General features: G+C 44.3%; 2 protein-coding genes across 6 annotated transcripts in view; both read right to left on the reverse strand.

The window, feature by feature from the left end:
- Positions 1-12,999, reverse strand: part of LOC137001147 (uncharacterized) — a 300,011-nt gene that overhangs the window by 215,439 nt on the left and 71,573 nt on the right. The window lies entirely within an intron of this gene.
- On the reverse strand, positions 234-12,261 carry LOC137001146 (uncharacterized). The gene has a single exon (XM_067359467.1). It carries the CDS (start codon positions 8,414-8,416, stop codon positions 6,230-6,232), a length of 2,187 nt encoding a protein of 728 aa, XP_067215568.1. The 5' UTR covers positions 8,417-12,261; the 3' UTR covers positions 234-6,229.

A 12,999-nucleotide genomic window follows, 5' to 3' on the forward strand; every position in this document is an offset into this window, starting at 1 on the left:
AAGTGCCACGGAATCTCGAAGTTGATACTTTTCTGTATTATCATTTAAATGTTATCGGATTTAAGTAGTAATAACTAATGATTTATTATAAATCATTTAAAAATATGATAGCTTTATATTACTTTTAATAACTATTTGATGTTTTCACACACACATATATATATATATATATTTGTTGACTAATCTAAATCTGTAAAAAAGTGGGACACATTAAAGAAGTCGATGCCCATAAGTAAATTCAAGACGTTTTTATTGATTCCTCCAAACAGTGTGATTCCATTTAGTGCAACATAGCACTATGAGCGACGTTGGTAGGTCGGTTTGATTGATCAGTCTATTACGACGAAGCGGAGCCGAGTATTTGTGTATATGTGTACGTGTACATATGTTATGTGTATTTGTGTTATATCGTTGCATTATCACAATACGTTATTAACGTCAATCGACGATGAGAAATAAATATATAAAGGAGAAGCGAGAGAGGATGAGAGAATCAAAAAACAATCAACGGCCGATATGGAGAACAAAAAAAAAGAAGACAAAGAGAAAAATTCGATAGGCAATCCGCGTTCATTGAACTCTTTCCATTTCGGCTGTTTTCGAGTCTCTCCCTCTGTCTTCATCAGAGATCAGATCAGGCGGAAAGCACGATTTCTGAAGCGAACATATCAGGCGGGCGATCGGGAAAGATAACGTCAGAGCCTTAAAAAAACACTCGTCGGAAAACAAAAACAAATTTATATCGACGATCCAGCAAGCCTACTTTGCGTAATATTTTACACAATTATCTAGAGCCTCTAAATGAATTTTACTAAAAAGACATGGTAAATTAAACATGTTATAGCGATACCAGAAGTCCAGCTTTCGAAAGTCGCGAGATTTCTATCGACTTGTGTGTGACCATTTCATTATAAAACATTTCAATATTACTAACTTTTTCACTTTTCATTTTCCATATTTCTTGTTTATACAATATTTGTGTAGTTATCTTCTTCATCAAAGTTTCCATTTGATGAATAAAAATAAATATTTAGAACAGCAACATAACAAGCAAAAGCAATTTATCTTTCGTTTTTATTCACATTGTGACTCTCGAACAGTCAACAGTTGAAAATTTTTGCAAAAGCGTCTTCAATGACAGAATATTTTAAAAATACAAATGTATCGTTCTTTTTTGTTTATTCGTCCATGCTTATTTCTCTCGGCTGTGAAATTTGCACATATATGCATTTTAACAAATTTCTTAGATTTTAGAAAACGGTGATCACTTTCGCTGACATTCGTTAAAAAATTGTTTATAGCAGATTTCACACTTTTAAACCAACAGATATCGTTCATTGTTTCTGTGCAATAGATTCAGAGGACACTTGTATCTTTTTGGAAATTATTTCTCGCAAAGTCATGTTCTACACATTATCTTTCTTTTTTTTTCTTATAATAAAGTTTCTTCATAACAATCGCTGCGCTGTTTGTCATCCGAAAACAGATGCATTATAGAAGCTACATATTTTTTTACATAAAAACACATAAACTTCGAATTATCGAAGTTACCAAAGCGAAGCTTTACTTAAGTAGGCAAAGGAAATTTGTGCAGAAATGTAGCAAAAGCGACAACTTGCAAACGAGTCTGATTGCGGCACGAAGATTTGCAGAACGCGACTGTAATTTCTTTCCTTTAATCCTTTCATTCAAATTTGCTATTCAATCCGAGTGTGCTCGTTAAGATCTTTAATATGAAAGACCGCTTGCATATAGGAAAAAAAAGATCGTTTTCACGACTTAATCTTAAAACTGGCTTGTGTCGCTGTCGCGCGATTTGAATCTGACTCTGGCGTGTTTTACTTTTTCTGCCAAATGCTGCATTCGGTGTATTCTTATAGCGCATCCGTGCGACGTTGAATAAAAACAAAAATACGATACACGAAAGCGTGGACAAACAATCAGATAAGACACGAGCATTACGAGCGGCAGGCCTCTTTTCTAACATGAGCTACCAATCAATAAGAGTCCTCGACGAAAAATATCAACGACGATATTATTAAAGCAGTCGCGCTCTTGCTCATTCTCTCTCTCTCTCTCTCTTTCCTTCCTTCTCTCGCACGCGATTTCCTCACACGCATTGCATGATTATGCATCGATGTGGCGCGCGCGCGTTGCCTTAACAAGAAGCCAAGGACAATATTTATCTGTCGCCACTTGGTAATAAAACTTGCTACGCAAGGTGCGACTCACCGGTGAGAGAAATATTGCTAATATCATTCTTTACTTGCTTGGGACACACTCGCTACGTACATCGAACTCTCAGCACAAAGCGCACACCCGTTATAGCCTAAATGGACATCGTCGTTGTAGTTGTCCGAGAATTTTTACGACCTGCCCTTCGTATGCCCAGCACCGCAGATGTGTACTGAATACTAACAAGATTTTATCGGTTTCCTCGTAGTTTAATCCGTGTGCGTTTCTTTTTGGAGAAACGGCAGCTATAAATATTCATGAATAATTCTACCGTTTATATACTTCGGGAAACTGGAACGCCGAGTCTCCGATTGCTATTTGTATTCGTAATATGCATATATATATATACACATATATATATATATGGCTATAAGGACATACAATAAAATAATGTATGTAACATACAATAAAATAATTCAACACTCTCAATTTTGCTGATTTCTTATTGAAAGAAATTATTCTGTCGCTCAAAAATTTACGAATATATCGATCTTTTCCGTTTCTCCGAAACAAAACACACATCGTACGAAAAAAACATTTATTCGATTCGAGATACCCGATCTTGTCTCGTCGTCGTCATTTTTCCTGCGCGCTCCGAAATCGTGATAATAAAAAAAAGGCGGACCGTCTTTGCGCGATTTCTTCTATACACATATAGACAACAGAGATAATAATCTAAGTGGATCGCCTTAGACTCTAAACTTACGGTCTAACGATACGTCGTGATTAGTTGGCTGTGTGTATTATGTGTGAGATGGTGGCGGGATGACGTTGAGTGGCTCGTAGTAATTGTGTGTTTTGTTCGTCTGATGTGTAATATCGTGGGGACACGGGAACAGGTGGTATAGTCTTCGTATATCGCATACAAAACGAGGATTCGCGGGATTCGTCGCGCGACCTCGGTCTTCCCGACCGGGACACTCTCGATCATCGAGCGCAGATTTACAGAAGAACGAGTCGACCTATCACGACGCAGCTCGCGATAGATACAGTAAGGTATGTGTGTGTCTGTGTGTGTGACCGGCCGATTCGCTTCTACTTTTACTCGCTTCTACGCTCTGTGTAAATCTGCGCGATGGCCTTTCGCTAATGTAGATATAGTATCTCGGGTCTAGCGTCTGATCCTGCCGGTAATTCCTGCCGCGCCTTCCACCCTCTCTTGAACTCGAGAGCTTTGAACCGTCGTATTTCAATCGCCACGATAATCGATCTGCGTAAAAATCAATCGATCATACTAAAGTCCTCAAAAAAATCGACGGAAATTATTTGACAAATTAAGAAAAAATAAATTCCAAAAAAATGTGAAACTTTATAAATAAATAAAAATGCGTTATATATAATTGATGATATTTCATAATTAAAACAAAATAGGTAAACAATCATAAATCTTTAAATCTCGAATACCTGTAATCTTTATTTCGCGATATGAGTGGCATAAGAATGAAATTACAGAAATTATTATTTAATTTCGTATTTACACGTTAAAAAGTTTGAAACTATCGATCGTCAATTCTGGACTAGTCAGATATCTCGTAATAGAACAATATCTCCCTTCCAAACTCCGAATCGACACGGAACGACGGCAGCGACAGTTCCTCTTCTGAGCTATTGATATTGAACAAATCGATACCGCGTTTATCTTGTCGGCCTGCCGTTATTTAGCGGAGGCAACGGTAAACGGAGCGCGAGAGGGGATGCGAAACAATGTTACAAACTCGGCGAGAGCTCGCCGCCCGGTTATCGGTGTCGAAGTCTGGGCTGGAACCGTTGTGCCGAGTTATCCGATAAAACGCGGCGATAGCGCGCACGATTAAACGCAGTTACTAATACGGACGGTAGCTCCTTTCACGCGAAGCAGAACTCCTCTCTCGGGAGGAAGAAGACGACCCTCTCTCTCGCCAGGGGAACAGTTCGACCTACTATCGCGCGCGATCGGGCGTGAGAGGAGAGGCGAGGTGGAAGGTGCAGACGTCGATTACGATCGGCGGCGGCCAGCAACGGATCGGACCGTTCATCGCTCCTCCGATTAATTGCTACGTTACGTTTTAAACGGTCACGTCGCCGCTACCCATCTTGAGCGGCGGCGGTGGCGGCGGCGGCGGCGGCGGCGGCGGCAGCGGCGGCGAGAAAAAGCCGGGTATACATCGCCGCTTCGCGAGTATGTAAGTATATAGTCGGGTGAGGCAGGCGTGCACGCGCAAGTGCACCTCGCGATTAACCCTCGTGATTAACCCTTTGCGGCCGGCATGATAGTCAAGACCAGTTTCCCGAACGCGCCTTTCAGGCGCATCGCACGCGACGTTTTCGAACACTCACGTTTTTCGTGCTCCTCCTTCGATACGAATGGCAAACCATGAAATGTAACACAATCAAGTTTCGCGAAGTTTCATCGAAAATTTACATTGAATGCGAATTTGATCAACGATTCAACTTCTCGCGCCGCAAAAGGTTAAAGCGGATGTTACGCGTGTGCGCGTAGAAACCACTGCTTCGCAAATAATGGACATCGAGAGAAAAAAAAAGAAGCCACTACTTAATCACGCGTGAAGCGACAGAGCAGTGTTTCTACGCATCGATTGCGGCCAAGACACAATGGAATATAAGAATTAGACATCGGAGTCGGCGAAACGAGATGGAATTAATTAGCGATAAGATAACCATTGCGAGGATAATCGATCGAAAAACAAATGCAGTAGAATGAAAGAGAGAGAAGTGGTCCCACGTCTACGAAAGGACACGGCGAAAGTGTATTTCGTTATTCCGATTGATAAAATACATAAAATATCAAGAATCTTGTACACTTTTATCCTCATCTTTTACACCTCATTCTTACGTTTCATCGTTTCTTGGCCTGAAGACCTCTTTTACGCACGATTTCCCGTCGTGGGTTGCAATACGGCTGTCGTGTAGTTATGAAAATAAAGAGAAAGTGGCTACTCTGCACACAGAGTGCGTAATCGCAGATTAGGCCAACCGAAATTACCCAAATTTTTGCAAGTAGACATTTATAAATTGACAGAATTAATCGAGGATCTTTGATCTGCCTAATTGGAATTGGAACGTCGAATTGATTACATGATCTATCGTCGTATGACGAATCGATTTTCGAACACGTATGCCGACAGTATAATTATTCCGCGGCAAAGTCTCTTTTTACAATAATCTAACTCAATTAAAAGTATTCTTTCACCTTCAGATCTCTGCACAAAATCTTACATAAGCGAGAGAAAAAAAGCTGACGTATAATTATATACAACCGACGCTGTAGCGCAATTTACTACAAGGAAAATTCATGCTTGAAAGAGGCCCAATAGATGCAGTCACGCGTGTTACACATATCCGCGCGCGCGCAGGCACGCATTCCTTCGATCTCGCCAGACTACACGCTCGCGACAAGGCTGATCGACGTCGTCGTCTCTTTCGTTGCCGAGGTCGATTCACTTCGCACACCACGCGGAACATCACCTAGAAGTGCCGAGGCAACATCAGTACCATTTGACGGCGCATTGCGTGCAACATTGCGTGCACGCGCGTCATGTCACATATATATACTACAAACACCGTTAGCGGCGAGCAGCCTTCTTTACATCGTCGTCTTCGTTTCTCGCCGTCGTCTCGCCGAGATCGCGCGGCTACGTCTCGTTTGCACTTCTTGAAACGATGCGCGCGCGGACACTTGGCTCTGCCAACCGAGACCGCACGTAAAAGCGACAACTCAGACGAATGTCAATCGAGTAGTTGTTTACGCGTGACTGATGACGAAGGAAACGTGACCGTATTTTCTCTTTCTCGACGTGTCACTCGTCTGGCGAAATCGGCTAAACACCGAGACCACGTCGGTTCAACACCCACGCACTCTTTTTCTTTCGCGCTGTTATTGTTGTCGTTGGCGTTTCGCTCTCACTTTGCACTCCATCGAGCGAGTCCGCGCGACCGCGAATGTTCCTTGGCGCTCGAGGACACTTTCGAACAGATAAGCATCGACTACGATTCATCACTCCTCCGCCTGCAGCAGCGTGCGGAAATCCTGCTGCAGTTTCGACTCGTGGTAACTCCATATGTCACTGAAGTCGTCGTCGCCGTTGTCGTCGTCGTCGGCCTCCTCGGTGAGGCTCGACGACGACTTGTCTTCTTCGACGAGACGCTCGGCAGGCGACGGCGACGAATAGAACTTGATCTCCAAATCCCGATGGCCGTTGGGCGACGTGATGATCTCCGTGGACACCTCTAGACCCTTCGGTGGCGCGGCGGGCCCGCCGCCGACATTCGGGCTCGCGGCATTCGCACTCGCCGACGAGTTCGCTGACGCACTGCCGATGCTGTCGCCGCGCCACAAGGTTCGCCTGTGCTTGCCACCTTCAAACTGGCCCCCACGATCGCCGATCACGCCGACGTCTCTCGTCGGCACAGCGATCTCCTCGCCACAATAGCTGAAGTAACTCGTCGGATCGCTCCAGCTGCGCCTTAACACTACGCCGCCAGGCCCGACGGCTGGCCCCGCGTCTCTACAGTCATCGTGCGGCCGGAGATCCTCGTCGAATAATCTGTCGAGCGCACGTTCCTGCAGACTCGAACACGGCGGTGTCAGGAAGAGCGGCATCTGCCCGAAATGATGACCGCCGCGACAATACTCTACACCGGACGACGATGGCGGTGGCGGTGGTGGCGGCGGCGCCGTCAAAAACGGCGAATAACCGTTCCGATCGACATCCCAAATCAAACCGGCGGGATCACAATATCGACACTGACACGGGCCCAGATTATCTCCCCGGGCGGCGGCCTCGCACGAATCGGTCGCGTATTCGTGCGCGTAACGTCGCGGCAGATTGCTGTTACAATTGCCGTTACCGTTGCCGGCAATGTGATGCCGATGATAGCCCTTGAGCGGCGCCGTCGTGGTACGCATCGACGGCGGCGCGACCACGTTACGGTTGTCATCGAGCACTTTCACTTGCACGTGGTGTCGATGGTGCGCGTATCGCTGCTGCCTGACGTCCGCCATCTCCGTCTGCTGCATCGACGGTGCCCTACATCCGCCGTAAATGTTTTCACGGTGGCCAACCGGTGGCCTACGGTAGTTCCTGAGATGCGGTGGCGCGGTGGCCTCGTAGATCCTCGGTTCGTAACAGGTCGGTGCGTAGGATTTCACACCGGATTGTTCGCCGCCGGTCACGGCGCCGCAACCGACGGATTGCTGCCGTTGCGTCGCCGACTCCTCTGTTTTCGCAGTATCGACGCCCGTCGCTACAACGTTGTTCGGCGGCTTGCGATCCTTCTTTCTACGCTTGCGAGGCTTGATGATGCGCGGCAAACTGTTCTCCGAGTTGTTAGAGCCTGAGCTCTCGTCACTCGCGATACTCAGCGAATCGATGTTCGCGATGCTCGAGGAACCGGTGTTCTCCTTTCCCGCGACGGAGGAACAATCGGGATTCGTCTTAGGATTCGACGAAGTCATCGTCGTCGTCGTCGTCGTCGTCATCGTCGTCGTCGTCAGTGGTTTCTTCGGGGTGGCCTCCGTCGGTCTTTGAGCGGCGATTCGCGATACCGAACACCTCGTCGCGCCGTTTACGTTGTTCGTCATGGACGGGTTCGCGCTATTGTGTACGTAATTGCCGGCGACGTTAGCGCAAACCGTATTAGCAGCGCCATTGGAATTACCGCTACTGCTATTGTTGTTGTTGTTACTGTTGCCATAAAGCTTGCCGCGATTGTAAAATCGTCCGGCTAGAATCAGCGGCGCGCCTTGCGTGTGAATCGCCAGTCTAGACAGGGGATTCTTATGTAGCTGACCGTTCGTTGGCACACTTTGTTGCTGATCGGCACACGTCTGTTGTTGTTGCTGCTGCTGCTGCTGTTGCTGCTGCTGCTGCTGACCAAGCGACGGCGACGAGCGCTGATTACACCTGCGCGGGCTCGACGTCATTGATATCAGCGGCGCGCCCGTCCAGCCGCCCGGACCGCCGTACGGCACCTGACACTGCTGCTGATCGGCCAGCCCGGGATAACCCTGCCCACCATTGTAACAGCCGCGGGCCTTACCGCCGCGTATCACCGCTGGCTGTTCTTGTTTCCGGCAGACGGCCACGGGCTTGCTGTGTAAGCCGGCGCGCACGTTGGACGAAATCAGGCAGCTGCCGATGTAACGCTCCACCTCCAGGGCGCCCTGGGAGGCCGGGCTCATCTTACAATAACCGCGGACTACGCCAACCAACGCTGCTATCTCAGCCACACGACGGTATCTTTCACGACGTATATACAATAGATTCAATACACCGCACTCACAAGCAAGTTTAATCCGACTTCCTCATTTGTTACGACACATCATTCCACTGATCCTGATCTCGCGCGACCGAAGCAGACGAGAGTCCTCGAATCTAGCCCATCTTCAGGATAAGCTTCGAAATGACGCCGAGAGATCGACTACGGCTCTCGGCGAACGATCTTCACCGAGACCGTGAAACGCGAGGCGAAAGTAGGCCGAAGAGGCGGCCGCGGCAACGCTGAGGAATCGAGAGAGTGTGAATCTGTTATACAGGACCGAACGAGATCGCGGCCGGAACGACACTGAGGCTGGCGCTGGCCGAAGCGACGTGCGCCGTTCTCGGTTGCTCTGCGACGTGGAGGTCTCCCTACCCGCTCGCTGTGCTACCACCACCACCGCGAGCACTAACCCCCCTGCTGTCGACGAAACCCACTATCCGATCCCGTCCCCACTTCCCGCTACCTTTCGATACGACGACGCCGCGCAGACCGGCGTATACGCCGCGCGACGCGTATCCTTTCGATGAACGAAGCGGACGACGACGACGACGACGACGACTATGCTGTCACAATTTGGCGAAAAATCATAGGAGAAAGCTAAGAGTGACGGAAACGAGACGAGCCGGAGAGCATCGTCGTCTATCCGTCGCAACACTGACTGACAGAGACGAATTTACCTGCCCTGCCTGCCAGCCCGCCCTACCTGGAGCTTATATAAGTTTCTAACATCTTGACTTAGCATAGATTTCATAAACAAATCTCGGACCAGCCTCTCCCGTCTTTTTCTCCTCTCTTCCGCTTACTGCAGCGTGAAGTATGAGCGAATCTAAAACGGTGGATTACAAGGAGGAAAAGAGCGATTTTATGGCTTTCTGATTCTATCCTCGAGCGAATAATGTTTAATAAATTCGCCACGAAGAGAAATGAATGAAGCAGATAAAATATCTTATGAAATTTCGCATAATTAAAAAAATGACAGACTATTCTTATTGCCCATTACATGTTGAATAAAGATTGATATCTAGAAAAAAAAAGATATCTCGTAGAAATATCGAGAATGCAATTTATGCATCCGAATACCTGCACCTTTATCGCTACAAAAAGGATTCCAGTTACATAAATTTCTCCTATCAGTACTATTTTTATGTATGACACATCGATTTACATCGGATAATGTTGATAAAGTATATAATGCGTTCTGTCGATATCGCCATCGCTTATACCGATGAATCATGACCGAGAAATAGAGTAACGATCGTGTCAATGATTCATCAGGTGATAAGTCGCTCGTTTAAAATACACTTAAAATATTCATAATAATAACTCTTCGCACACGAAACATCGCTTGTCAAAGAATTATTACTTTGCGTTATTTTGCAGTAATCCGACACTGCTCAGATTACACTAATAATATGACGAAATTTTAATTGTGCAAGAAATTACGCGAAATTCTGTTCATCGCGTAGTATAACATTGAACAAATTTTTATTTTAACGCAGATTTAAATAGAACAAGATGAGTTTGTTTTAATAAGAAAGAAAGGAATGTAGGAATGCGACGTATGTCACTTCCGAAATAAGCAGCGATCAGTTCCTGAAAATCTCGTAATCTAACTTGAAAGTCGCTCACGATCCGAGAAACGAGACCAGCTATACGTTCTCGCTGTCAAAACGACTAACCGGACCGACTACTGTCAGCCGCGAGGCAATCGAGAGCGGAGAGAGTGCGGAAGAGGAGCATGTTGGCAAAGTGGAAAGAGAGGAGGTGGAGAACAGACCGATATCTTACATCAGGCACCCTCGCATCTGGGTCACCGGCTCGAAAAGTAGGTCACGAATCATCAATCGCTCGCGGCACGCCACTCGGTCGAACATTCTCCTCCCACCCATACTTTCATCCGGAGCGTTTAGTGTTTGGAGAGTACAGCGGGGAAGTTCGACCTTTTTTCCGAAACTCCAACCCTCATCATTAGACACATCAAGAAAGTTTTGGCACCGCGTTTCCTCGTTATTACACGTATTAAAAGAGTTGGAAAGCACCTTCCCATTAACGTACGCATCACGAAAAGTTTCGGAACCACTTGCCTGTTATTACACACTCTCGCCGAGAAAGAACTTCGGAACCGTCTCTCTATTATTAGATACATCATGAACGAGTGTGTTTGGAGCGGTCCCTCTATTATTACGCGCGCAAGTCAAAGAAAAGTTTGGAAGCATTTCTCTACCTCCTACCCGCGAAGCAAACACACATTTATTACACATGTTTGAAAAAAGTTCACTAACTAGTGCTCTATTATTACACACTTTCCTTTCAAGCGAGCGGAATGAAATACACTGCGTGCAAAACCCTCCTAAAATTTTATTTTTTACTCTCTCCCGAAATATTTTATATATAATCATACTGAAATGTTACCTAATGCAATAATCGCTTTATTAAATATCAAACTAAATGAATGAAATCATCAATTTTTCATCAATGCGGAAAACGATACTTCTTTAATTTATTCTCTGATATATGAAAAAATGATTTTGGTAAATTTTCTCAAGCGCATCTATCTAAACGACATACAATTGGAATAGAGTTTTTCAAGTACAATTAGGATCTGGTACAAAATAAATCGTGCTTCTTAGTGGAAGATAGGAGTCTCGCGACACGATGGCGATGTGAGTTTATCGCGCGTCCCGATCGGGGATGTGCCATTAACGATTGTTACAAACTGATTTTGATGTCCCGTCGCGCGATCGGTCGCTCGATAAAGTTACCGTCTGCGATTTGCGCCGCCGTAGATGGGCGTTATTGTGAAATGTGTCGAACCATTAAACCGCAACGCGGCTGTTGTTATCGCGTTGGATTCGAACGCGCGTGACTACCATAATCTTTACCGGTTTTTCATTTATGCCGATTGAGAACGGTTTAGCCAGAAATATGAGCGTAATAAATCTGTCTGATTCCAGAAAACAATTTGCAAATTTGCTGCATACTATTATTGACCTACAGCCATTTTTTATCGCAATATCACAAAAAACGAAACATAAATTAACTCTGCAAAAAAAAAAAAAATTTAAAGAATATACATACTTAACCAGATTTTTTCATTCTTCAGCAAGCTTTTTCTGATGTCAAAATAATATAAAACATTACGTATGAATAATAAAAACTTTTGCCAGTTTAATCTTTGAGTGAAATATCAATTTTAAATGTATGTATGAAATAATGATTAATATGATTAAAATTAAACATAACTTTCGGCGGAATTAAAAAAACTCCGACATAAATAGGACCGAAAGCACTTTATGTTCAGTTGAATGACTCTACATCATAGATGTTCAGATTGAAGAAAGACGCAGAGGCGCTTTTCTTGCCGAAGGTAAACGAAGCGCGTCGAGAAATAATGAAAAATAGACGAAGCGCGACGTGAAAGTGCGCTACAAGCGCAATCCAGAAAATCTTGGTCGATAAATACGCTTGAATGAGCGATCCCCGGGTGAAAGCGCCTATAACAATGATTTATATCACGCGATAAAAATCTATAGAAAAGAATAAAAATAAATAGTAAAGAAAACTAGTTAGAAAGAAAAAAGAGAAAATATAAGCAACGAGACATGACGAGTGCCGACAAATAAAATAACAAAATAAAGAAATTTACCATTTCAAACGAGCCAGTGTTTTGCCCATTTATCGATTTCAAACACTAATAAGATTAATCCAATTTAATGACGGTAATGGCTAATAATTTGAAATCCATATAAATTATTTAGAAACAAAAACTTTGTTTTGTCAAACATTAAATGTTTCTTAAGATATTCTTGAGAACGCGTAGCAAGAGTAATTCGCTCTAAATAAATGGAAACAATAATTTTGCAAAACTTTAATAATCATGCACATGCGCATGCACAATAAAGGGAATATTTAATAATGTTTCACGATTGGATGTTTCTCGACGCGAGTTCTCGTAATAGCGTCGCGCGTGAACATACCTAACTTTCTGAAAACACACAGCTACCACTGAAGATAAATATCGAACGATTCCGACACGTCGAGGAATTTGTTGGTACAAGACGGAATAATGACGAGAAAAGTTCACAACTTTGTTAAAGATGAGAAAAAAAACGTTTAAACAAGCTACATACGACTCATGCATGAAAAATACTTTGAATTACTTTGTAGGTCTTGTAAAGACCCAATCGTGCAGTGATATTTTAAAGCCACAGTTTTTTTTACATCACACAATTGCTATTCTTTCGTTGAAAAATACATCATAGCGAGTGCAAATGACAGAATTGTCTATTATTTCAAGTATAGAAAGCTCATTTAGGAATATTGATGTTCGATGAAAATAACTTTGTCAGTTCAAAGCGATTCCAACATAATCCAATCCAATTCCAATTTACTTTCGAGCACAATATTGACCGCAATAGATTGCGACTACAAATTTCTGTTACGAGTGAGCAAGTCCAAAAATAACATTCTCTTTAAAATATCGGGAAAAGCTTTGAAATCCAA

Source organism: Linepithema humile, chromosome 7 (genome assembly GCF_040581485.1).
Source record: "Linepithema humile isolate Giens D197 chromosome 7, Lhum_UNIL_v1.0, whole genome shotgun sequence".
Lineage (NCBI taxonomy): Eukaryota > Metazoa > Arthropoda > Insecta > Hymenoptera > Formicidae > Linepithema > Linepithema humile.